This window comes from Lactuca sativa, chromosome 3 (assembly GCF_002870075.4).
Source record: "Lactuca sativa cultivar Salinas chromosome 3, Lsat_Salinas_v11, whole genome shotgun sequence".
NCBI classification, from domain to species: Eukaryota; Viridiplantae; Streptophyta; class Magnoliopsida; order Asterales; family Asteraceae; genus Lactuca; species Lactuca sativa.
In genome coordinates this window covers 75,084,984-75,109,809 of record NC_056625.2, presented here as the reverse complement: position 1 = coordinate 75,109,809, position 24,826 = coordinate 75,084,984, and the positions used below count along the sequence as shown (strand labels likewise).

The window sequence follows — 24,826 nt, the reverse complement described above, 5'->3', positions numbered from 1 at the left end:
GCGACCCCGCCCTAAATCCACAACCAAACGAGGAACAAGAAATGAGGCGGCATTCGCTCACTCTAGGTCTGTCCATCTTAAATATACATGGCCGTAACGTATATGTTTAGCCATTATAGTTTTACCTGATGAATTTTTAAATCTTATAATAGTGCTGCGACTTTCGCCTTACTGGGAAGAATTTACATTTTGAATTAATCTTTTATTGTTTTTAGTTTAGTTACCCGAGATCGAGAGACGTACCAAAATCTAACGAGTTCCTTGATGCTTCTCTCTAAGCAGTAGAGTTTGGCTCCTCCTGTGTCTTTGTTGTTTCCTTCAGCTGGGCAATCCTTCTTGAAATGTCCCATTTCACCACATAGGTGACAAACGGGATTGGTCGCCGCATTAGTGATCGATGCATTACGCTCCACCGGAGTTCTACATACACGAGCAGTATGCCCCTTCATGTTGCACCTAGCACATAAGAGTTCCCGGCAGGCACCATGATGATGGTAGCTGCACTTGCTGCAGTGGGGAAGGTCTCCTAGGTATGGTCTTCTTGAGGTCGGGAGGGAGGGATTGACAGGGGTATAGACTGCCTCAGCTCGTCGCCTTTCAGAAGGTCCTTGAGCCGAGGTACTTCCCTCCTCAATCTTGAGTTTTCTCTTTAGTGGGTTCGGTGAAGGTTTTTGGGTGACTGGGTATGAAAGTGTTGGTTGCTGCTGTCCATCGCCAGGATTGGAAATCCCGACAGGGCCCTTGCTAACATTGGCGGTGTTAGCATTCAGGTGAGCCATGACAGCTGCTACGGCTGTTGAGACTGTAGCTTGGAACGTAGCTTCATCGAATAAGAGAGCAGGTTCCTTGCTTGTGGATTGGTTACGCTTCTTCGGTGGCATGGTTTTCCTACACAGAAAGGAATACAAGGTAATGAGAGATGATGGTTACCCTGGATATTTCTGTCCTAAACGTATTAGGCATAACTTTTTTCCCGTGCCTTGGGTACTGGTCGTCTGAGTGTCGACCTACATCCCTATGATGTAGTCCTAGTAATCGAAGTGGGTGTATGAGTATCGGAAAAAAGGCCACAAGATGCGAGTCGTTCCTACTAAGTTACCTTTATACTGGGAAAGGTTTCACTCTCCGGCCTGGAGAGATTTGAGAACGGTTTGGAACTAAACTGTGGAAAGAGAGGCTCGCAAGGGCAGATGGCTAAAATTCTCTCAATAGAGATGAGGGGATCTGCCCTAATCGTGTATCTGGCAACGGGAAACAACGATTTTACCTAACACATAGCATGAGTAGTGTAACCACTAACTCACTAAATTGTATTATTTTATGGGTGTATTAGCATGACGAACACGAGGAAAAGACAATTCCCAGGTTCCATGTACTGGCTCCCTCGGTCTGCCTCGTATCTTTGACTGGAATCAGCGTTGGTTTCCTTCGGGTAGTTTCCTAGGGTTCTCTTCTCATATGGACATATTGAATTTCTACTCCGCCTTCCTTCTGATCCCAACTATGGGTGTCATCACTTCATGATGGATGACTGGGAATCTCCGAAGTTTAGGCGAGTTTCTCACCGATGTCCCTAAAAGATATAGGCACTTGGTGAATTCAATAGTCTCAACCCAGTTCATTTATTTCTGAACAGGAAATCTTCTCAATGAACCTCTTCTGGGTCTGCATCAACTCTTCTGTCAAGCACTGAAGTGGATAGGGTTGTCTACAGGGTTCGTGCGAGAATGGAAATGTCTAAAGAATCCTAAGAGATTATTAACATTTCACTGGATGATCCATATTGAGTCCTGCTACGATTACATAGGGTATACAAATCATATATAGCTTAGATCTAATAGGCCTTTGAATATGTGATACTACTCTAGAACCACATCCTAACGAGGAAAAGGAAATAGAGCGAAACCACACATTCTTAGCCTATGGGATCCTTATTATATATAACATTGGGAGTACACCCTCTGTAGTTGTAGGTATATCAATAAGGATCTTTTTAGTTCTTCACACAAGGTTAGTTATGGATTCTAAAATACCCCTATGGTATTTTAATTCTTGTTTGATTCTTATCTTCTGAGTTTCATTCTAGGATTAGTGTGGATCTTTGAGTGTTCTAAAATACTCCTATAGTATTTTAACTTTATGTTTGGCTCAAGCATTCCTAGTTGGTAAGTTTCAGACCTACTGCACACCACTATCACTCCCGAGCACATGTTCATCGCATCTCGAATAAATGTAGCTGATCAGGTTACATTTATTCCAGCTTACGATTACATAACTGCCCAGGTTTGACGGAAATGTTCAACATCCGAAGACTTTTATTCTTGTTCTTCTTGTGATACTTGTGTTCGAGTGTTTAGATTCTGGATGTTATTATACTTTGGTAAATATGGTTATATTTTAAAGTATAATTCTTGGTCAGAGTGTTTTATCCCTTTGTGTTTATAGGTTGTATATCTTTTATGAATTGATATACTTAGCTCACTATAAACAATGCTCTGATACCAATCTGTCACACCCCAAAACTGGAACGGCGGAAACGTTCTGGGGTGGATGACGTCATGTCAAGTATCACAACACATGTATTATAGTAATCGAAGTACAAAAAAACATTGCATTAATAATAATAATTTTACATGATTACATTACAACAATTCAAAGTATACAAGTAATAGAATAAATACAGCGTGGTACTAAGCTATCTTCATCAACAGCTCCGGGGGTGTACCTGTCTAATGCTAACCTGAGAATACAAGTTATTTGAAAAGCGAGTATCAACATTTTTACAAATGCTGGTGAGTTCATAAACATTTAGTGACGTTTCAATCAAATAACTTTAATAAGTAGTAGTTTAAGTGTTTTCTGTGTATTAGAGTTCTCTCCATAAAATCCTATATTTTCTTTAATAAAAGCAGCCTTCTACCAAGACTGGTCAGTGTTATGTGGTAAAAAGTAGTTTTCCCTTAATTGTTATCATTATCAAATTACTGAATTTGATTATTAAGGAAGCAAGAGACATCAGGGAAATACATATGCCTCAGCAGTGAGGACTGTTGACTAAGGCAAAGGAATCATGGACTCCACGAGAGTATCGAACTAACGACATGCCTGGTTCAGTCTAACAAGTAGAGACTCAGACCCCAGAAGGTACCAAATGAAAGGTACAGCTGTTAAGGTCTAAAACAGTGAAAAAAACAAACCCCAGACAGTATCAAATGAAAGATACGTCTTGTAAGGTCAAAACAGAGAAAACAGACCCCAGATAGTATCAAATGAAAGATACGTCTTGTAAGGTCAAAATAGAGTAAACAGACCCCAGACAATATCAAATGAAAGATACGTCTTGTAAGGTCAAAACAGTGTGACTCTGAAAATGAATTACCAGCATACAGTGTAAATTGTCGGTGAAATACCGTTACCTTAAAGCCAATGAATTATAAGGTAACCCGGGATACTCGTAACCATACTGACTAGAGTACCAGACGCCCTACAAGCGTCTAAAATATGACATTTGTCACCCGTTGGCTTGGTAGGCCGGGACTATAGCTAGTAGTCTGGGTGCGGGGTTGTCAATCCCGTATAGATCTATACACATAATGTCCACTCTCCCTACAGGAGATTCTGGTTACCAACTAGACGACGGAGAAGGCCGTGTCCTGAAGATGCATCCCAAATAGTGGGTAGAGACTTCCAAATAGTGGGTAGTGTGTAAGTGTTGAACTAGAGGTAGAGACTTCCAAATAGTGGGTAGTGTGTTTCTAATGTAAGTGTAGACTAGAGGTAGAGACTCTTAACTGAACTGATTAGAGAATTCATGTATGGCTATGCTCGTATACATAATATATAACTAATGAATCAAACGACCTTCAGACGGCCATCCGATCCCACCAGACCACATCTCAACGAAGAAAAGGAAATAGGGCGGACAAGCCTTCCTAAGTCCTTCAATCATTACTTATATGCATCTAGACAAGCACAGACATACATCTAACTACGCTTGAGTGTGTAACAAGTGGATTCTTATCGTGAAGTATAAGTGTGCCAAAAGTAAGTGTATCACAAAGTAGAAGCGATAACAAGTGAAGTAGGAGCGGTCGCAAGTGAAGTAGGAGTGTCGAACAAGTATAAGCGTATCACGAAGTAGAGACAACAATAAGTGAAGTAAGAGTGTCTATCAGGTATAAGCGACTACAAGTATAAGTGAAATAGAGACAATAACAGGTATAAGCGTTTCAAGAAGTGAAAGCGTTACCAAGTAGGAGTTTTAAATAAGTAAAAGTGAAGCAGCGGTAACAAACCAGCAAAGTATACAATGTGAAATGGAACTTTGATGAAAACCTTGGAAAAACCTTTATACTCAAGAAAACTCACATTTGGTATTCTTTGGTAAAATAAGTGTGAAAACCTTTAGAAATCTTTGGAATCTTTCATAAACCAGTTTAAAATGAATTTTAGATAAAACAGTATAAGTAAGCGTTTTGAACAAGTGAAATCCCTTTTGAAAACCATTATAGTGTCCTACTCGGTAAAACAGTGTAAAGTGTGGTAAAACCTTGTGCATGCGGGTTATCAATGACATGTGATTGATATGATAACTGGCATGTTTAACTTGTATTCCCCCCCTATAAAACATTTAAAAACATTTAAAAGGTTCATTCAGGGGTATGAACTCACCTGGTACAAGTAGGTCCGACGAAGATGCCGTTTGGGCGTTCGGTGTCACGTAAAGACTCGAACACACTCAATGACCTATTTAACATATGATACCATATGTTCACATACAATTAGTATATTTAATACTAATTAAACAAGTATACGCGCTCAAAGGAGCGGAAAACACTTTGGTTAAGTGTTTGGGGTGTCCCGGGTAGCGTCTAAAGGTGTGTATGGATTAGGAATGGAGTTTACTCTCCGAGAGTAAACTCTAATTACCTAGTTTACGGCCCAGGGACTACTCACCATGAGTTTACGGCCATAAACTCGTGGTGAAGGGTTCTAGTGTGTTTCAAAGCTTAATCTTGTTAGTGGGATTTTTCTAAGTCAAATTCCAAAAAGGCATGAGTAGGTTTAAGGCTCCTAAGGGCTTCTTTAGGGAGTTTACGGCCCAGGGACAACTCCTAAGGGAGTTTACGGCCTTAAACTCCTATGACTTGAGTTAAGTGAAGTTTTAAGCCCCTAATACCTCCCTAGCATTTTATAGAAATAGTCTAAGGCCATTTGGGGGACAAAATCAATGTTTTGGGCATGTTTAAGGGTGTTTACGGCCTTGACACATGTCTGGGCCGTAAACTCCTTTTGTCCCTCCATCTTGATGTCTTTAAATGGTTTAAACCCGAAATGATAAGCCCCTAATTTATGTATTAAGTCCAAGGGTGGTTTGGGAGTGTTTTGGAGGCATTTTGACATAGTTTAGAGGTGTTTACGGTCTTGGCATATGCCTGGGCCGTAAACTCCATTTTACACCCTAAATCCTTGTGATTTAATGTTTAAACACTCCTAGGCTAATCCCTTAATTTATTTCCAAGCCTTTAGGGACATTTTGGGGTCATTTTGGCCTCATTTAAGGTGTTTACGGCCTAAGGAGGAGCTTAGGCCGTAAACTCCTCTTCCATAGCTTCTAAGTCCGATTTTTGGGCTATAAACACAAATCATAATGTTTAGAATAAGCTAGGGTAAGCGGACTTACGATTTGGAAGCGTTTGGTTACGGATTCGAGGCGAAAACGAGTCTAGAGAGAGAGGGTAAAAAGTCTCCAAATGGAGTTTACTCCCCTTTATATATGGGTGGGAGTTGGAGCTCATTGGAATTCTACCCAATACTGCCGTTAAACGGGGCTTTTGGTCGCACCCGATTTAGTGGTCGTAATAATAAAAACTAACTTTTCCAATTAAATGGAAATATGTATTATGTGTTTTTATTTCCTTTTATCACGACTTAATGGCATATTAAATGTAAACAAATGGAATGATTATTAAATTGACGACCTCTAATTGACGGAACTTTTATAAACTGGAATATTCCGTTAACGGTAACGGGGAAAATGTAACGGAACAACTTGGGTTGTCACATATTACTTCCATTTATACATACCCAAACCACCTGTACTGTTTATCGTCCTCTTTTTTTTCGTTTTCCTTAATTCCTTTTTTAATTTAATGTCCTACTAAGTAAAATGCTAAAATATATAAATAATAGTTTATAAAAATAAACCTTTAGAATATCAGGTGTTGTGATTCAAAAGTCGATAAATAGGCCTTTGAGAAGGCCAAAATACTCAGGTGTCAACTTGTTCATTGTGATTTTAAACCAAGTTTGGTCACAAATTAAAACATTTTCAACGATGGTATGTAATTTAAGGATTCATATTGATTTAGGTTCTCGAAACCTTAAAATATTGAACAAAATCTATATAGAACCTTATAATAAGGACAATAATCACCATAATCTGGAAGTCCATGTGATGAAACTTGATATTATAAGGACCAATGATGAAAAAGGTTTCATTTTTAGACTAAACAAGATGAAAAATATACAAACTACCTTAATCATGTCAAATCTTGTGTTTAACCGTTCTTTATTGCAAAAGTAAGATGTCAAAATATACAAACTAATGATAATACAATGCTCTAACTGGCCCTCTTGGTTGAGTTCTTTGAACCTGCAAAGCCAACACATTAAAGAAACATAGTAAAAACCTTTTTAGGAACAAACCTGATATAATAAAGCCTTCACCCAATATATTTATAAGATAAAAATACAAAAAGTTAAAAATGATGAAATCAATTACAAGTAAGGATTAAAATAAAAACCTATTAAGATAAGGCCTTTGCCCTATCCAGTCTCAAAATCATTTTCTTGATCCATTTTTTATGCATATTGATATCGTTATTGATAAAGCCTCTATTACAAAATGGTTTGTCCGAACCTAAAGAATATGTAGATCAAGATACACATGAATTTCTAGCAACCATACATGGTTAGCCCCAACCCTTTCAGAAGTTCTAATCAAATTTCCAATCCATTCATCTTCAATGACCAATACTATAGTTTATACGACCTTCTTTTCAAGTTTCTAGACATCCTAGGGCAGCTTCAGCGAAGCCTTCTACATACATAATAATAAAATTAACAATGAAGACCTAATATCATTAATCATAAAAGAAGATCAAATATAAAGTAATAAAAACCCCAATTCTTGGACTGAAGCGCCAAAAAAAAAAAAAACCTAAGAATGGGATTTACCAGTTTCACTTGTCTGAAAGTTAATCTTCAAGGTAAGAAGAGCCGTATAGACTTTCTAGTGGGCTAATGGTCAATTTTCAATGAGTTGAGGCAGGTGAGGAAGTGAGGAAATAGAAAGCAAGGTATTCTCAGATAGATGGAGAAGATTAGGGTCCGTGGATTGAGAGTGAGGTTTTCTACCATTCCCAGAACCATCACATCCATAAGAAGATCCAAAAAAAAATCTAGTTTTTTGAAATCAAAGCATGTCTAGGTCAAAAATGTCACCTGAAAGTGGAGCAATGAAAACACTTTGTTGACATATCTGCAACAAAAGAAACCCGAGCTTTCTGTTACCAAAAAATCACATACAAATTGATCATATGTCTAAATAAGGGGAGAGGTAAACAAAATCTTGAAGCTCTATCATTTGATGTGTAGCAAATAACAACTCCAAATAAGATCTGGGTGTTTTGATTTGCGATTCCAACTCAAGATACATACAAATAAGAAGTAATAGGAAGGAGTCGCCTGATGCAGTGGTGTTTGATGGTTTTGACAGCGATGATGGTTGATCTTGTGAATATAGTGGTGGCTGATGTTATTGGTGAATACATGTAAGAATATAGGGGTGCAAGATAACCTGAACGATTCGAGATCATCATTATGTTTAGAGAAAGAAAAAAGGATTCAAGAAGTGGATTCTTACCTAGCTATGATAGAATTTCAGATCTTCAACATCAAAAATATAACATGCTATACTTTGCAAAATGTTGCAAAACCTCCATTAACAATAGATTCACTGTAGGCTTTATAGCAGGGGATGTAAGAAAGAGCCATCTGCAGGAGGGATATTTAAATCAACATGTATTTTCTGATGGTTTCAAATTTTGAATTATCCGAAATTCAGGGAAGGAGATAGAATTTGTTGAGAAATATAAAGATTCAAAACACGTGTTAAAATTTAATAACAATAGATTCACGGTAGGCTTTATAGCAGGGGATGTAAGAAAGAGCCATATGCAGGAGGGATATTTAAATCAACATGTATTTTCTGATGGTTTCAAATTTTGAATTATCCGAAATTCATGGAAGGAGATAGAATTTGTTGAGAAATATAAGGATTCAAAATACGGGTTAAAATTTAATATTATTTTATTGATGACTACTTGTACTATTAGCTTAATAATTTGAACGTCTTAAAAAAATAATATTATTATATTCAATCTATTTTTAGAAATAGTGAGATCTTTTTTATAAGATAGTATATATATATATATATATATATATATATATATATATATATATATATATATAGAGAGAGAGAGAGAGAGAGAGAGTTAGGTTCAAATGTTTCTAGCAACTATTGTGTGCATGAATGCACCAATAGGAATTTAGGAATAATTAAATAATTAAAAATTCTAATAAGGGCAATTATGTAACTTTAGCATGATAATTAAAATAAAATCCCTTAATTCATGGAAATTACCATAAAAATCTCTTTGACCAACTATTAAACCCTAGCTTCTCATATCATACGTATTCTACATATGCCTCCTCCCTATTGCCTCTTCCATCAGCAACCACAAAACCGTATCCTCCCCCTTCCATTGACCTTCGGCCGCATCAGTTGAGTTTTGATGAACATGTCGACCATAACCCTGCTACAACCAAAAAATGCTACAAGACTGAGGGAGTGAATGATAATCAAAATACCAGCACTAGTAGCAACGAATTCAAATGAATTCTATTTCTCAATACGCGAAAAGGTTAGTTATATTTCCTCTATTTCTTATTCAACTTAATCGATTTCTTCTACCTTAATTTCTGATTCGTTGGAAGTTTCATCTTTGAAGAATCGAGACTTATTCACTTTGAGTCAAAATTGATTTATGATTCTGATTGAGTATGTATCGATTGATTGGTTTTGAAATTGATTTATGATTTTGCACCTTGAATCTAATTGCTATCTGAAATTGCACATGATGTTTACCTTGTTGTTGAATCTGATGTTGATCTTGACATGTTAATTTGCTATGTGTAATGTGAAAGTGTAACTTCCACCCACCAGGTGTTCGACATAATGCCAACATTGCATCATTCTTCCTTAAACATTCTACATATTCTTATGTGATAATGATTTCTTTTGATTTATTCTAGATATTGTAAGTTATGTATACCTTAAATATTTTAAGCATTACGGTTTACGTTTATTTATTCTATGCATGGTGGTTTGATAAAATGTTCACTTCAAATTATTCTACTTATTCTAACTACTTTTACTTATGTTTTATGTTCTGTGTTGAATATTCTATATATTCTAATCAAGCTTCAATTGCTACAGATGATGAAAGATACACTATTACCTTTTTATAATATTTTCATTCTGAAAGAATAGTTTATTATATAAGAATATTATTGCTTTATTCTGATAGAATTTGTAGTTAATTAATTATATGTTTAATGTGCAGTTGTTACAATTGTATCACTACAAAGTATTTGGCAATGAATTTGTGATAGAAATGGCTTGAAGACCTGATCGGAAAGGCTCCTTGTATAAAATCATTCTCATGCAATACAATTCTGACAGAATGTCAATGTCACAAAATGTCAATCTCATAGAATGCTAGCATATTTTGAATTGGCTTAGAGGTCAAACATACACAAGACATCTAGAATGTTGTTATTTTTTAATAATTATACTTGTTATTCTTTCAGAATGTTTGTTATAATTCAATGAATCACAATCGTACAATGTAATTATTTGGTATATTACTAGTTCAAGAATCGATTTTGTGTATTCTTTCAGAATATATTTACTAGTTTATGGTTGACATTCTGTCATTCTGACAGAATAAAATCGAAAAATATGTTTACTACTTCATGGTTAAAACTCTATCATTCCGACAGAATAAAAATCGGATTTTTAATTTTAAATTAATTTAAAATATTTAGATTTTTAAAAATAAAGGAATTAATTATCCCTAAAAATCCGAAAATTTCCTTTTTTAATATAGGTTAATTGACTAGAATGCCCTTATGCTCAAATTTGTGTGATTATATGGTATATGTTATCTTATTATACTATCATAGTCTCTCATATCATGACCTTTGATTATATTCCATCCAATGGTCCAGATCTGTGCATTCTAGCACACAATAGTTATTAAAAACAAAATAACATAACCATATATATATATATATATATATATATATATATATATATATATATATATATATATATATATATATATATATATATGGTGGAGCTAAATTTGACATATACAGTCAAATTTGGAAAATTGAAATTATCAATAAATAATTCAAATTAAGTAGCTAAATTAATAATGAAAATTTCCAAAATCCAAAAAATGACATATTATATCATTAAAACGAAAGTTGAAACTCATGAAAATAGACTAAAATGAGGGTAAATCGAAATTTGGAGGCCTAAACAACGTAATTTGGGGACCAGTGCAGTGACTTGAAACTCCTGTTTGTCAATGTATCGCACACCTTCAATATTCTTTACGAATTAAAAGTTAAGTCATTTTAAGTTGGACATCTTTTGGTTCTATTTATCTCTCTCACTTGTGAGTAAACATTTATGTCAAATAATCTATATGCTCGACCCATAGTTTTGTTTCTAGAAAAAGATTGCATAGTGGATGATGAAGATTATCCTTATTATAATATCTTCACTCTTTTCTTTTCTTAATCATGTCTAATTAGTCTAATGGCAAATGGGATAAAAACCAGATATTTAAAAGATTTTAGAAGGTGATCATCTTTCCTAATCTTCTTTGCATCATTGCGTTATGTGATCCTTCCCTAGACGAAAGCAGACCATCGTTTTTATACAATATTATTAGTTATAAAAAATTGAAATGACAAGTAAAAATTGATGATACGGAAAAAATAAGCAATCAAATTTCATTTATGTATAGGCTGCAAGGCATTTGTGAGTATCCAATCATCTTTTCAGGGTAGTTCCAAACCTATTTTGGGTCCGGACGAGAAAGCAAAAAAGACTCTTAAAATACACAAATTTTATTAATTTTTTATGTCAACTCAATGATTGAAAGAAAATTATTTATACTATCTTCTAAATATAACATTTTTTATTATAAAAATCTATATATTAAAATATAAAACTACGTCTTCTAACTTTTTAAGATGTAAAATTATTTAAGATATCTTCAAGATCAATCTTGTCTACCATATCGTTAATAAAGCTCATTGTTCTGTACGGTCGCCCTTATCGTCCACTCTTTAGGACATGTCTGTGTCTTCCTTTTTAGTTTCTTGAAACAAGCACAAATATATGAATGAGTATACATTTTATTCAAGAATTAAAGAGTAGTCGAATTGAAAGATGATACTAGGTTGATTTTATATCTCCATCTCTATCTTAGTTTCAGTGACATCTTACCCCACAATGATTAATAAAGAGGGTATATGCATGGTTATTTTATTAAATGATCAGGAAAAAGAGAAGGATAAAAAGAATGATGGACCTAGAAAGATTCATTTACAATAAGAAAGAAAAGCATAAGAATCTTTATTAAAGTTGCCTTTTAACACTTTAACTAAAACAAGAAAACAAAATAATTCATCGTGAAGTAGCATCATAATGACCAGTTAAATTTGAATTTCTTTATATATATATATATATATATATATATATATATATATATATATATATATATATATATATATATATATATATATATATATATATATATATATATATATATATATATATCGTTTGTAGACTGAGGCTTTTTTTTAAACTAACAAATCTAATTTACTCATAAACTAATATTTAATTCATTTATGTCAACGATAAAACTTGAACGGAATGATACTTGGCTAGAAGCCCATGTAGAGTTAAGTCATGTGGTGTTTATATGCAATTCAAAAATAAGGTCATATATTTACGCCTAAATATCATCTTCGTTGTCCTTGTAGAATAGGGGGCTTTCACTCTATTTTAAATAATAATAATAATAATAATAATAATAATAATAATAATAATAAAATTTTGTAACTATTTGGATTATCTATAAGACTATAACCAAGATTCAAGTTAGCAATATTACATAAGATTTATTTATTTATTATTGCGTAAAAAAGAAACATTTGGATTAAAAACTTTCCAAAAAAGAAAACTTGCATTAATAATCTTTTGTAGATTTTAGAATATTAATATAAAATTGATAAGGTACATCATTTTTTTTATCTGTGTTTATGAGTCATTTTACTTAAAAAATAAAAATGATTTTTTTTAATCGAAGAAAAAAAGTCATAATAAAAGTATAAAAAAGTCCAATCACTTTTATCTTAAATGGATGAATAGAAACACTAATGAAACTATAGATCCACCCCCCTTAGCTTGGTGTACGCCAATAACAGGGCAATTCTATTTTCACTGCCTCCTTAATTAATAGATGAACCCTTACCTACAATTTTAATAAAATATTAAGGTCATGATATGATGATGAATAGATTATATGTAAATGATTAGACATAAAGATTATATAAAAAAACATAGTGAAGTATGTTTAATTGGACCCCGAATAAATTGATCAAGATTGTGATATCATCTAAGATCGTCACATCGATCCTGTGACATACAAATGTTGACAAATAATTAGCGATCGAAAACATGTTAGAAATTGAATCACATGCATGACAATGACAAAAGCTCATGCATTTTAGGTTGTTAACATGTTGTGTGACATATTTCTACATCATGTTGCATTCTTCATGAAGTGTGTATGTTCGAGCTTATAAACTTTTAAATTATTCTAAAACCTCTCCATCATCCGAACAAATACAGCCGATCAACTACTAAAAAGGGTAAATGTCTTCCACCAACTAGTGTAATGACTAACATGAGACATAAATCACAATGCTCCAAAAGTAAGAAATGTGATATGCAAGCTTGAAAACCTAGCATGCTCTTACAACAAAATTAATTGCTTTTGTAATATTAGAAAAGGATGGGTATAAATGGGAGTGAAAGCAATCCATTAGGGCATCTTTGTACATAAGAGTCCTTTCACTTTGTTCTTATTTCAACTCTCCTTTCACTTGCTTCAATGTGTATCTTTATATCACATATATTGTCCACCAATAACATGAAAGAACCTCATAAAAGTAAGATGAAAAAGCTAAGCAACTTGATCTTGATGATACCATATACAGCTTCAATGATGTCCTTGATAAAGGGCATATGTGTTCATCCATGTAGCTTTTTTACTTGCCTTCTGCATACATAGAAAAGAAAGTATTGTTGTCAAAGACGACCGAAGGTACGCTTTTCGTAAATAGAAAAGAAAAAGGCAACAAGTGTTTCGTTTTGACTCTACTTTATTAATCATCAATAAAGAATATAATGGAAGACTCGAGACTCGAAGAAATTATGTAAGTACCTTTTCTGTCACAAATTCTGGTTAAGAAAGATAGAAAAACAATAATCACTGCCACACCAGCTATGATTCCAATGATTATCGCCAATGTTTTATCCATGTCACCATCGTCATCATCTGCATAGTATAACTTTGAATAAATATATGCAGATCCCTTTTAGCTTAATTAATTTATATATATACATCTTGAATCTTTGTTAAGTTCATAACTATCTTCAAATACATGCCTTTTTTCAGACTTTTTCACTTTAAGAAAGGGCTTTGGCAATTGACATGATGGATATCAGATTAGATTGAAATAAGTAGCGAGAAAAAAAAAAACACTTACAATAAAAATAAATAAAAGATGGGGTTCTAAATGTACGGATTAATTATATAATTAGGTCGGTAGGTCCATATGTTCTTGAATTAATATTGATTTTGCAATATGAAAATTGAATAAGTGGATTTAAAAAGTTTATTATGGGATATTAAAATGGTAAAATATTTAATGTGTCAATTTCAAAATCAAAAAGTAAGATGAGAATATGATTGGAGGGTAAGTTAGTAAATAACAGAATAATGAACAACATAAGGAGAAAGTATCATAAGCTCAATTCCATGCATACACATAAGATTTTTTTTCAAGAAATGTTATGTTGTGAGTAAGAACAATAATACAGCCACCACAAACCACCATCTATGGCGGTGGAAGTGGTGGAGCAACCGCTTACCACTTCTCGAGTGGAACCCACGTTCGGAATACCGCACATAGCACTTCCCCAAGTACACATCACCCCAAGCAGATGCCCCACACTCCGATTTCACCCGCCCACCCGCCTCTTCAAGACAATCTTGACACTCACTCAAACTCAAATCTTGTACACACTGCGCCACACCCTGCACACTCCCGGACCCACCAACCCGAAAATATTGCCCGTTGTTCGCCGCCATGTAAGCCAACACAACATCTCTACGTGTCAAAATATCTGAATTGTAACCGATTGAAGATCCACACTTCTTGAACACTTCCATTTTGTCCTCAACCCCTAAGAAAGATGTGCCATCGTATTTTACAAAACATCCATCGAGCTGCATGGCCCCGCCAGTCGACCCGGGACAAATGACCCCGAGTCGACTGACGGCGTGGGCCACACAGTCTCTACAGTCCGTGGTGCTAAGGTCACCACGGCACTGGAAGAGGCCGTAGACAATATCAGACTGGGTGGACCCTGGAACGGAGATTTTGAAGTTGTTGAAGTTGGAGAAAGAAGCGGAGTTGACTAAGGAAGTGAGCATGGAGTTGACATTGGACTCGTAGGGTGAGCCAGGGGTGAACCGTGGCTGTGAGCATCCGCCATAGATGAAGGAGTCTATTGCAGATGACGATAGGTGGAAGAAGAAAGTGGAGATGAGGCATGAAAGCCACAGAGCTTGTTGAAACATCTTTTTAGAACTTCTATTTGTGTGTGGGAGAGAGAATCATAACATATATATTTGTTGTGGAATTTGTAGGTGATGGGCAATAATTGAATGAATGTGGAAGGGGCAAATTTGTAATAAACTATATTAAAGTTCATTATTTTTATTTTAATATAATATATGATAAAAGAAAAGTAGATACATGGTCAAGTTTCATTCAAAACAATGTATTTTCAAGTTAAAAAACCACTCCGGAGTCTTGATGATGGTTAGAGAGGTTCTTTTATAAAATTATACGACATTGTTTTGGATATATGTGTTTTTTTTTTCAAAAGTCCCTAAAAGAAAATCAAGAGATTTGTTATTTTCCTAGAAATTAGGTAATTTTAAATAGTTTTATGTCTAAGCTTGTATATTGTATATAAGAACCAATATTCCTTTTCATATTTTTTATGAAATTCGTACCGTTAAACAAAATATTACGGGGTTCTCAAATAGTTACTCGAGAAATTACCCTGTAATATAAATTAAATAAATTATAATTATTTTTTTTCACCCTTTTGTGTTTTTGTTCGTGTTGGTAAACGATGATCAACCAACCATTTCTAAACCCTTGGATTGATTTTAAAAAAAAAAAAAGGTAAAGCTATATAAATGATATGGCACAAGGTGGGGAAGTGTACTTATCAATGTTAGTAAAATCATGTAGGGGTCTGTTTGGTCCTACCGAAAGTAATCAAAAATCGAAAGTTACAAATTCTAAAAACAATCATTGGAACTATATAAAAGAATCGGTTCGGGTTCAGTTTTGGGTTCGTGACCGGTTATATTGGTTAAGGATACGGTTGTAACCGAAAATACTTAGCTCATTGTTATAGAACTAGAAATAACCGAAAACCAAGGCTTTTTAATACAAAAAATTTGTAAGAGGTATTGATGATTTATATCACCAATAATATTTAAATGTAATGAGATGAATTTGTTGATCGATGTAATCTTAATAAATATTGAATAAGTAATGATGGTGCAGAATACACATTTATTTGAATTTATTTTGATTTGAAATGTGTTGGTAATTAGGGGTGAAGCCCTAAACAACAGGGGCTCGGAAGCAAAGCCCTTGGTAGCAGGGTCCAAAGGGTGGCAACCCATGATAGACTCCAAGGGCCATAGCCCCTGACTTGGGTCGAATATTGTTTTATGAAAAATGCATGAAAATCAGAAATTGTGTTTTCTGTAACATCCGAATTCCCAGGTATCCTATGTTAAGTATTTATATTGAATATAAGAGAGGCACTTGGCGAGTAGGCGCTCAGACTCGCCGAGTGGGATTGCGCATCTTTTGGTCTGATTTAATGAAGGACTCGGCGAGTCCACGTTGTTTAATGAAACTCTAATTTCTCGGGTTTGTGACCTATTTAAGGACCCTTATAGCTACCATTTGCGGCTACCATACCCTTGAGAGAAACCCTAATAGTGCTTGAGCATTTGTGAGAGAGAAGAAGCCATTATTGGACCTTAGTGGGTTTGTTTTGCAAGAAGAAGTTGATTCCATCTTAGAGGAGGCCAAGGAGGTTGCATATTTGTGGATTTCAAGCAGAGGGCATCATCTTTGAGGTAGCATATCGACCCTCTTTCTGTTTTGTTAAAGAATCCATGGATGTAGGGTTTCCTATACCCTTTATTGGGATGATTTGTTGGGAATATGGTCATTTATCATGCTTAGACTTCAGATCTGGACCCATAGTGGTCCAGAGAATGTTATCCATCTTGCTTTATGTTGATTTATGGTAGAAATGGACTTAGAATGTTGTATTTGGGGCTAAATCATCAAGTAGTGTCATTTGGACGTTGCATGAGTATCAAGTTCGAACCTTTACGTGTTTATTGAGCTTGGGGAGGTTAGATCTATGGATTAGAGGAACAGATCTGACCTCAGAAGGTTATTTGAGTGTGAGCATGGAATGAACTCGCCGAGTCCATGAGCGAACTCGACGAGTCGAGTCGGGGTTGCCCCGCGATTCGCGTCAGGTGTAACCCGTCGAGTGGAAGGATGACTCGACGAGTCAAGAGAGGATGAAAGGATTCAGAGAACCTGCATGGACTCACCAAGTCACCCTTGTGCACTTGACGATTCGGATCATAGTTTGACCATTGACTTTCGCTGACTTTAGGGTTTTGGTCAAGACTGATTCAGAAGAGTTCAGAGTAGGGTAGAATGGCCTTCTACCCAGTTTGTAGAGATGAGATCATGAGAGAATTCTGATCAGGATGTTATTTGAATAATAGGAGGAGGCTAAGTCGGGACGTCGAGCACGAGAGTTTATCCGACTTCATTGAGACGACTCTTCTCACTATATTGTACCTGGAAGGGTACCTATGTGTGACCGGAAGGTCTTATATGTTATGAGATGTATGATTTGTATGTTGTTATGTGATATGTATATGTTATGAATGTTATGTATGTTATGGACCAGAAGGTCAAGAGGTTATGGACCGGAAGGTCAAGAGGTTACGGACCGGAAGGTCGATACGAGTATGATCGGAAGGTCTACCGGGATTCGGGATGGAAGTCCCTTGAGACATATGGATCGGAAGATCCTATAGAGTCATGGCCTGGAAAGGCGTATATGTAGTATGTGGTATTTTGGGGAACTCACTAAGCATTTATGCTTACAGTTGTTGTGTTATGTGTTTCAGGTACTAGCGAGGATCGCGGGAAGGCGCCGACATGATCTGTACACACTCATGGAGATTATGTTTGAGATTCTGGGAATTGTTTTGTTATGATAACATTGGATACAATATGTTTTGATATTGTTTTGATGATTAAATGTATGATTTAAAAATGAAAAATTGTTTGAAAATTTACGTCGTTACAAGTTCGTATCAGAGCCTTGGTTTGAGGGATTCGGGTGCATCTTTGGATGAATCTGAACTCAAACTGAGGATTTGAGAAAGTTTTTCATAAAGTAAAAAAATTTCCTATGGGAGTAAAAGATTTTGAGAAAGACGGAAGGAAGCGGTGTGTACGATCATCCAGCGCCCGAACGGTGATTTCCCAAAATACTCTTACATTATGTGTTATGAGATATGTTATGATTTGATATGCATGCTAGAGTTGGCTAGGTATTCATATTAGGACTAGAGCGGCCTGATTTTGTGATGTGTTAGCCTAGGAAGGATTTTGCTGCTATGTGATGCTTGAAAGCGAGTAGGTAGCAGTGAGGAGCTGATGAGAGGCCTACCGAAGGGTAGCCTATGCCAGTGAAATATAGAGTACTTGTGATCTGGGATCCAAGGAGGAGGACTTAGGGTGAATACCGATACGGTGTAGACGGTAGTATAAGGGCCCGTACTACTGAAGACACCGGAGCAGTGCGTACTCTAAGTAAGAATCCTTTAGGTACTAGGGAACAGGTAGCGTCGAGATATCGAGTGTGAGCCTGCTCGAGCAAGTCTCTGATATTATTATGTTGTATTTCAGATACATCATGGTTGGGACACACCACAGACCTGAGGCGAGCGGTGTGAGTGACGAGGAGCTTCGTCAGATGATCCACAATGAAGTGGCAGCGGCGATCCGGGCCGAGATTCCGGAGATGGTTGGGTCTATCAAGACCACATTGATTGAGACCTTTGACGAGCGTTATGCAACGGTGACTGAGGTTGCGGCTGCTGCAGCTACCGCAGCTGTGGATGCTGCCAGGCCTTAGGAAGGTGATTCGTTGTTGTTTCGGGAGTTCAGCAACACGAAGCCACCTGAGTTTGATGGGACGTAGGATCCTATCACTGCGATGAGATGGATTGCTGATATTGAGGGATGCTTCTACACGTGTTCATGTCCGGAGCATCTGAGGGTACGGTTCGTGTTGAACCAGCTTCGCTTGGGAGCGAAGGACTGGTGGAAGTTCGTGACGACAAGCTTCACTATTGCAGAGATTTCAGAGGTGACCTGGGAGAGGTTCACCACCATGTTCAGAGATGAGTATGTTCCCCCGGTGGAGAGGGAACGGTTGGTTCAGGAGTTCTTGACCCTCAAGCAGGGTACTGATTCTGTTACTGTGGTTACCAGGAAGTTTCATGAGAGGGCGATGTTCTGCCCTGAGTAGGTGTCTTCTGAGCAAGCACGTATGAGTCGGTATTTGGGTGTTTTGAGGAGAGACATTCAGGAGTTCGTGTTGAACTCGACTTGCCAGACATTTGTTGAGCTCCAGGAAAATGCCTGGAAGAGGGAGATTGAGTTGGAGACTCAGGCCAGGGAGGAGGCCGAGTCTCAGAGGATGGATCGGCGGTCGACACAGTCTTAGCCGGCAGCCAAGCGGGCCAAGTCCACTGATACAAGATCTGGAGGCCAGAAGGGCTGCACTTGTGGGAAGTGCGACAAGGGACATGATGGGGTCTGTCGATCGGGTGCTTGCTACAAATGTGGAAAGGAGGGGCATATCGCCAAGGATTGCCCCAAGGGATTTATGGTTTGCTTTCATTGTAACTAGACTGGCCATCGGAAGGCCGAGTGCCCGCAGTTACATCAGGGATCAGCACAGGGATCTGCACCTGCTACTAGGGTTACCGAGGTTCGGCCAGTGAAGGCCGAGGCACCGAAGGCTCACGGAAGAGCTTTCCAGTTGACAGCGGAGGAGGTCCGTGCATCGCCTGATGTAGGGGTCGGTATGTATTCTTATTTATTTTTATGTTGAGTTGAGATTTTGTGCTTATATGATGATATGTGTAGGTACTTTTCTTGTGAGTTATGTACCTGCCTTAGTGTTATTTGACTCGGGTGCGAGTCGATCATTTGTGTCGATAGCGTTTGGTCGGCACATCAGTAGCAGACGAGAGGCGTTGAGTAAACCTCTGCGAGTTTCCATAGCTGATGAGCGAGCGGTGTATGCTACGGAGGTAATACTAGGATGTGTACTCGAGATCTTCGGTGTTGAATTCCCGATAGATCTGGTCCCGATAGCAATGGGGGATGTGTGTGTCATAGTGGGCATGGATTGGGTGAGCCGATTTGGGCCTGTGATAGACTGCGAGAGGCAGTTGGTGATGATACGAGACTCTAGTGGGGGATTATTTACGATGTACGGCGAGGGTACCCGAGGTGGGTCGGTGTTATGTTCGGCTGCCAGAGCAAGACAGAGCTTACAGCAGGCTGCAGTGGGTTCGTAGCCTATGTGATGGACATACGAGAGGCCGCTGGGAGGCCAAGTTCGATTGAGGACGTTCCGATAGTGCGTGAGCTCCCGGATGTTGTTCCCAAGGAGTTTCCAGGTGTGCCTCCCGAGAGGCAGGTAGAGTTCCGCATTGATTTGGTTTTGGGGGCAGCGCCTATCGCCAAGGCGCCTTATCGCCTTGCGCCGCCAGAGATGCAGGAGTTATCCTCGCAGCTTCAGGAGTTGCTGCGGAAGGGGTTTATTTGACCGAGTAGCTCGCCATGGGGAGCGCCGATCCTTTTTGTCAAGAAAAAGGTGTTGGAATAGTGTCTAAGGCTGCAACTATATTAGGCAAGTATTTGACCCGATTGTGCATGGTCCTTTTGGGTTGCCTTCACCATAGCAACTTGATAGGATGATTTATTATGAGAGAATAGATATTATTAATATATTATGAGAATAATATAAGGAATAATAATATTGTTATTTGATTAATATAAGTCATAGATTAATTAGTATTAATTTGGTGACTTAAAGAGATTAATTAAATAAGAGGGTATAAACTGTCAATTGTTTGATAGTTACACTTTGGGCTGTAAATCCTTTAGGGATAGAGGTTAGACGAATTCTAGGGCTTGGGATAGCCTCAAATTCGTCCAAGGCATTATCTTGGAAAGGATTTGGATTGCTTTAAGGAAAGATTATCCAACTAGAGTTTAAGGGTGAAACCCTAGGAGCCTTACAAGTATAAATAGAACCCTAGGGAAAGGGAAATCAGCACCTCTGCTAAAGCAAAGAAACCCTAGCCGATTTCTAATCCCTCTCCTCTCTCTCAAATCATCCTCCTTGCTAGTTGGTGTTTGTAAGCCATTAGAGGAGTGACAATTGTGACTCTAGAGCTCCAAGACAACAAGATCAAACAAGAGATTCAAAGGTAAACTTCTAGATATGATTTTGTATTGTTCTTATACCTAATTAGTCATTAGAAGTCTTGGATTCAAGCATGTTTAATTAGAGAAACCTAGATCCAAGCATTAGGGTTTGTATGTGCACATAGGTATGTTCATATGGCCAAAAAACCCATCAGTGGTATCAGAGCCTAGATTGGTTTCTATTAAATTGTTGCTTGTTTGTTTGAATCTTACTTGCAAAATTCGAAATTTGTGTTTCTGAGTCATGGACTTGGCAAGTCCCATGGTGGACTCGGCGAGTTGGCTTGACTCGGCGAGTCCCATGGTGCACTCGGCGAGTCCGAGCGTCAAGAAGGGCCAAATTCGGGATTTTTTGATATTTATCTTATGGAAACTTGCCTTTATCATATTAGATCAACCCTAATCCGATTTTTTGATATATATGACTATAATCTTGATCTAATTAAAGATATTTATCAATTAATAAAATATTTAATTTCTTTATGTGATAATTAATTAATTATTTTGATTAAATTGGTAAATTATTTTGCAAGAAATCTTTAAATAAATCAAATATGGATAATTATGGAATTAATTGTTAATTAGGATTATTTGTTATTTGATCCTCCATGTTTTAAATGTTTAAAACTTGCCCTCAAGTTTTGAAATTTATGTTTTGTGATTAAAAGTTTTAATTTAGAAAATTTAAATTTCAAACCCTAGAATTTTACAAGTTTAAAATACAACCCTATACTAATATAATATTACAAGATTAATATATATATATATATATATATATATATATATATATATATATGTATGTATGTATAACTAAAATGCTAGTCGTACCGTTAGTAGGCCTCATTCACGAAGCCGATCTATAAGGTGGGTATAAGGTTGCGGCCTATAAAATGGCGCTTAATGGGTGTACACTCACACCCACTGTTTGCTTGATCGGTGGAGGGTCGTTAGCCGAACGGGTAGGATAGGGCAACCTCATCCTCTCATTAAAAGTATAATATGAAATACAAAGTACCTACACATTTTTTTTTAAAATTTCCCAATCTTAATTACTTTAGGAAAAGTGAATTGATGCAATCCCATGAAATTACACTTTGCACCCTTGCTAAGAAGTTAGTGGAGTGTGTGTGGTTTACCGGCATGCTAATTGGTTCTAAGCAAAGGTGGCAAAGGGTGATTCATTGTTTATCATAGTTCGATGGAGCGTGTGTGGTTTACCGGCACATCGAATAGGTGATCGTTACAATGAAGGCACCATGTGAATTTGCATGGTAATTCACACCCGCTTTGTGATCCTCGGTATCCCAGTCACAAACAAGAGGGGCATGTTGAGATTTAAACATGCCATTGAAATGTTTCAATGAATCTCATCTAAACCTAGGAATTCTCAAATTCATTTAGAACTTATAGTTAGGTTTTCATGGTGGAGAATTCGTGAATCGTCATTCACTTACCTTCATATTATTTGCATGTTAGATTACAGCATCCCTTTTCTAATATGTAAATATTGTTGTTGGATCCTAGCCCTAATTTTTCTTATTGGGTGATAATTAGGGATTCATATTCTAATCTATCTTTGTCCTTTCTATTTGTAGATGTCGAACGCAAACAACGTTGCTGCTAGTTCTTTCACATTGATGAGCCTTTGTCAAAAGGTCACTTTCGATGGGACGAACTTTAGCAAATGGATAAGATACATTCGCACAATTGCTCGCTATGAGGATAAGGAGTATGTCCTCGATGAGAAGCTCGAGAAAATCAATCCTGAAATCGCTACTCCGGCTGAAATGACCGCTTTTCAAACTCACGAGCGTGATGCAACGAAGGTTCATTGCATCATGATAGCCACTATGAACTCCAAATTCCAAAAGTCCTATGAGGACATGTACCCGTACGAGATGCATCAAGACTTATTGGAGAGATACCACCAAAACGCGAGACAAGAGTGTTATGAGATTTTCACTAACATGATTTCCGCTAAGATGGGTCATGGAGAGTCTCTTACCGTGCACCTGTAAAAGATGCAAAGGTATGTCGACCGTCTTCGCAAATTGAATGTTGACTTTGGGGAAGACTTGGCGATCGACATGGTGCTTCACTCTTTGCCTCCAAGATACAATCAATTTAGGATGACCTACCACATGAACAAAGAGGAGGTCACCCTAAGCAAACTCCAAGGTCTCTTGAGGGTCGCTGAGAGCAACTTCAAGGACAAGTCTGTTGCACCAACTCCCAATCCACCCGCTGCTCCTGTTTTGGCTATTGGACAAGGAAAGGGAAAGAAGAGGAAGGGTTCGTCTAAGAACTATCGCAAGGTTAAAGCCCGAGATGGTGCCTCTTCTAGTGGGACCAAAGTTGATCCTGCTAAGCCCTGCCCTAACCCAAAGGAGGTAGAGTGCCACCACTGCCACAAGATAGGACATTGGAAGAGAAGCTGCCCAGAGTACCTGCAAGCTATCAAGGAAGGAAAGATCAAGCCATCTTTCGCAGGTATATACACAATTAAATCTAACGATTCATCTCATGTTATTTCTTGGGTTCTTGATACCGGTTGTGGTTACCACATTTGTTCTAATGTGCAGGGACTAAGAAGAAATAGGGATGTGGAGCATGGAAGGATTAATCTAATCATGAGGAAAAGAAGATCGTCGCCTGTGACCAAGATTGGAGTGTATTCTTTAGTGCTTAGGAATGGTTTAAATTTAGATTTGAACAATTGTTGCTATTCGCCAGAAATGGCTAGAAACATCATTTCATTTCATGGTTTGTTTAGACAAGGTTTTAGATTTTCTTTTAATGATGAGAATGGTTCTATTTTGGCTTATCTAAATGGTGTCTTTTATTTTGAAGCAATACCGTGTAATGGAATTTATGAAACTGTTATGATTGTTGATAACTTAGGAAATGATGTTTTGAACATAGATTCTTCCAATAGTATGGATAAAGCATCCTTGTGGCATTGTCATCTTGGACATGTCAACAAGAAACGCATAGCCCAACTCCAAAAGGATGGAGTGTTGGAGTCATTCGACCTTAGGGAAGATGACACATGCGATTCTTGTTTGCTTGGAAAGATGACTAAGTCACCCTTCGCTGAATCTTGCGAAAGGGGTGAGGGTCTATTGGACCTAATACATACCAATGTATGTGGACCGTTTAGATCAACCACGAAGGATGGGAACCGCTTCTACGTGATTTTTACCGATGACTATAGTAGATATGGGTATATCTATCAAGCAAAAGTCAGAAACTTTTGAAAAGTTCAAAGAGTTCAAGAGTGAAGTGGAGAATCAATTGGGTAGGAAAATCAAGATGCTTCGATCCGATCGAGGAGGAGAGTACCTAAGTCTTGAATTCCACGATTATCTCAAGGAGTGTGGAATAGTTTCACAATTGACGCCTCCTAGGACACCGCAATTGAATGGTGTGGCAGAAAGGTGTAATCGAACCTTATTGGATATGGTTCGCTCTATGATGAGTCGTGCTTCACTATCAATCTCTTTTTGGGGGTATGCCTTAGAGACTGCCGCCCATATCCGTAACCGAGTCCCTACTAAGAAGGTTGCCAAAACACCTCACGAGATGTGGACAGGGAAAGCTCCCTCGTTAGCACATATCAAGGTTTGGGGTTGCGAGGCTTTCGTAAGACGAGATACTCACGACAAGCTCGAACCTCGTAGTGAGC

The 24,826-nt window shown here is 37.2% G+C and overlaps 1 protein-coding gene across 2 annotated transcripts; it reads right to left on the bottom strand.

Moving 5' to 3' along the window:
• Positions 1-13,184: 13,184 nt before the first annotated feature.
• LOC111879117 (plasmodesmata-located protein 6-like) lies at positions 13,185-15,122 on the bottom strand. Of its 2 annotated transcripts, none has more exons than XM_052769314.1 (3): positions 14,366-15,122; positions 13,656-13,769; positions 13,185-13,487 (listed from the first exon to the last, which is right to left on the bottom strand). In XM_052769314.1, the coding sequence occupies exons 1-3, from the start codon at positions 15,075-15,077 to the stop codon at positions 13,480-13,482; spliced, it is 834 nt and encodes a 277-aa protein (XP_052625274.1). In that variant the 5' UTR covers positions 15,078-15,122; the 3' UTR covers positions 13,185-13,479. The 2 variants fall into 2 exon arrangements, with proteins under 2 accessions (XP_052625274.1, XP_023731361.2); XM_023875593.3 differs by having other exon boundaries at positions 13,185-13,490; positions 14,366-15,121.
• Positions 15,123-24,826: the final 9,704 nt, after the last annotated feature.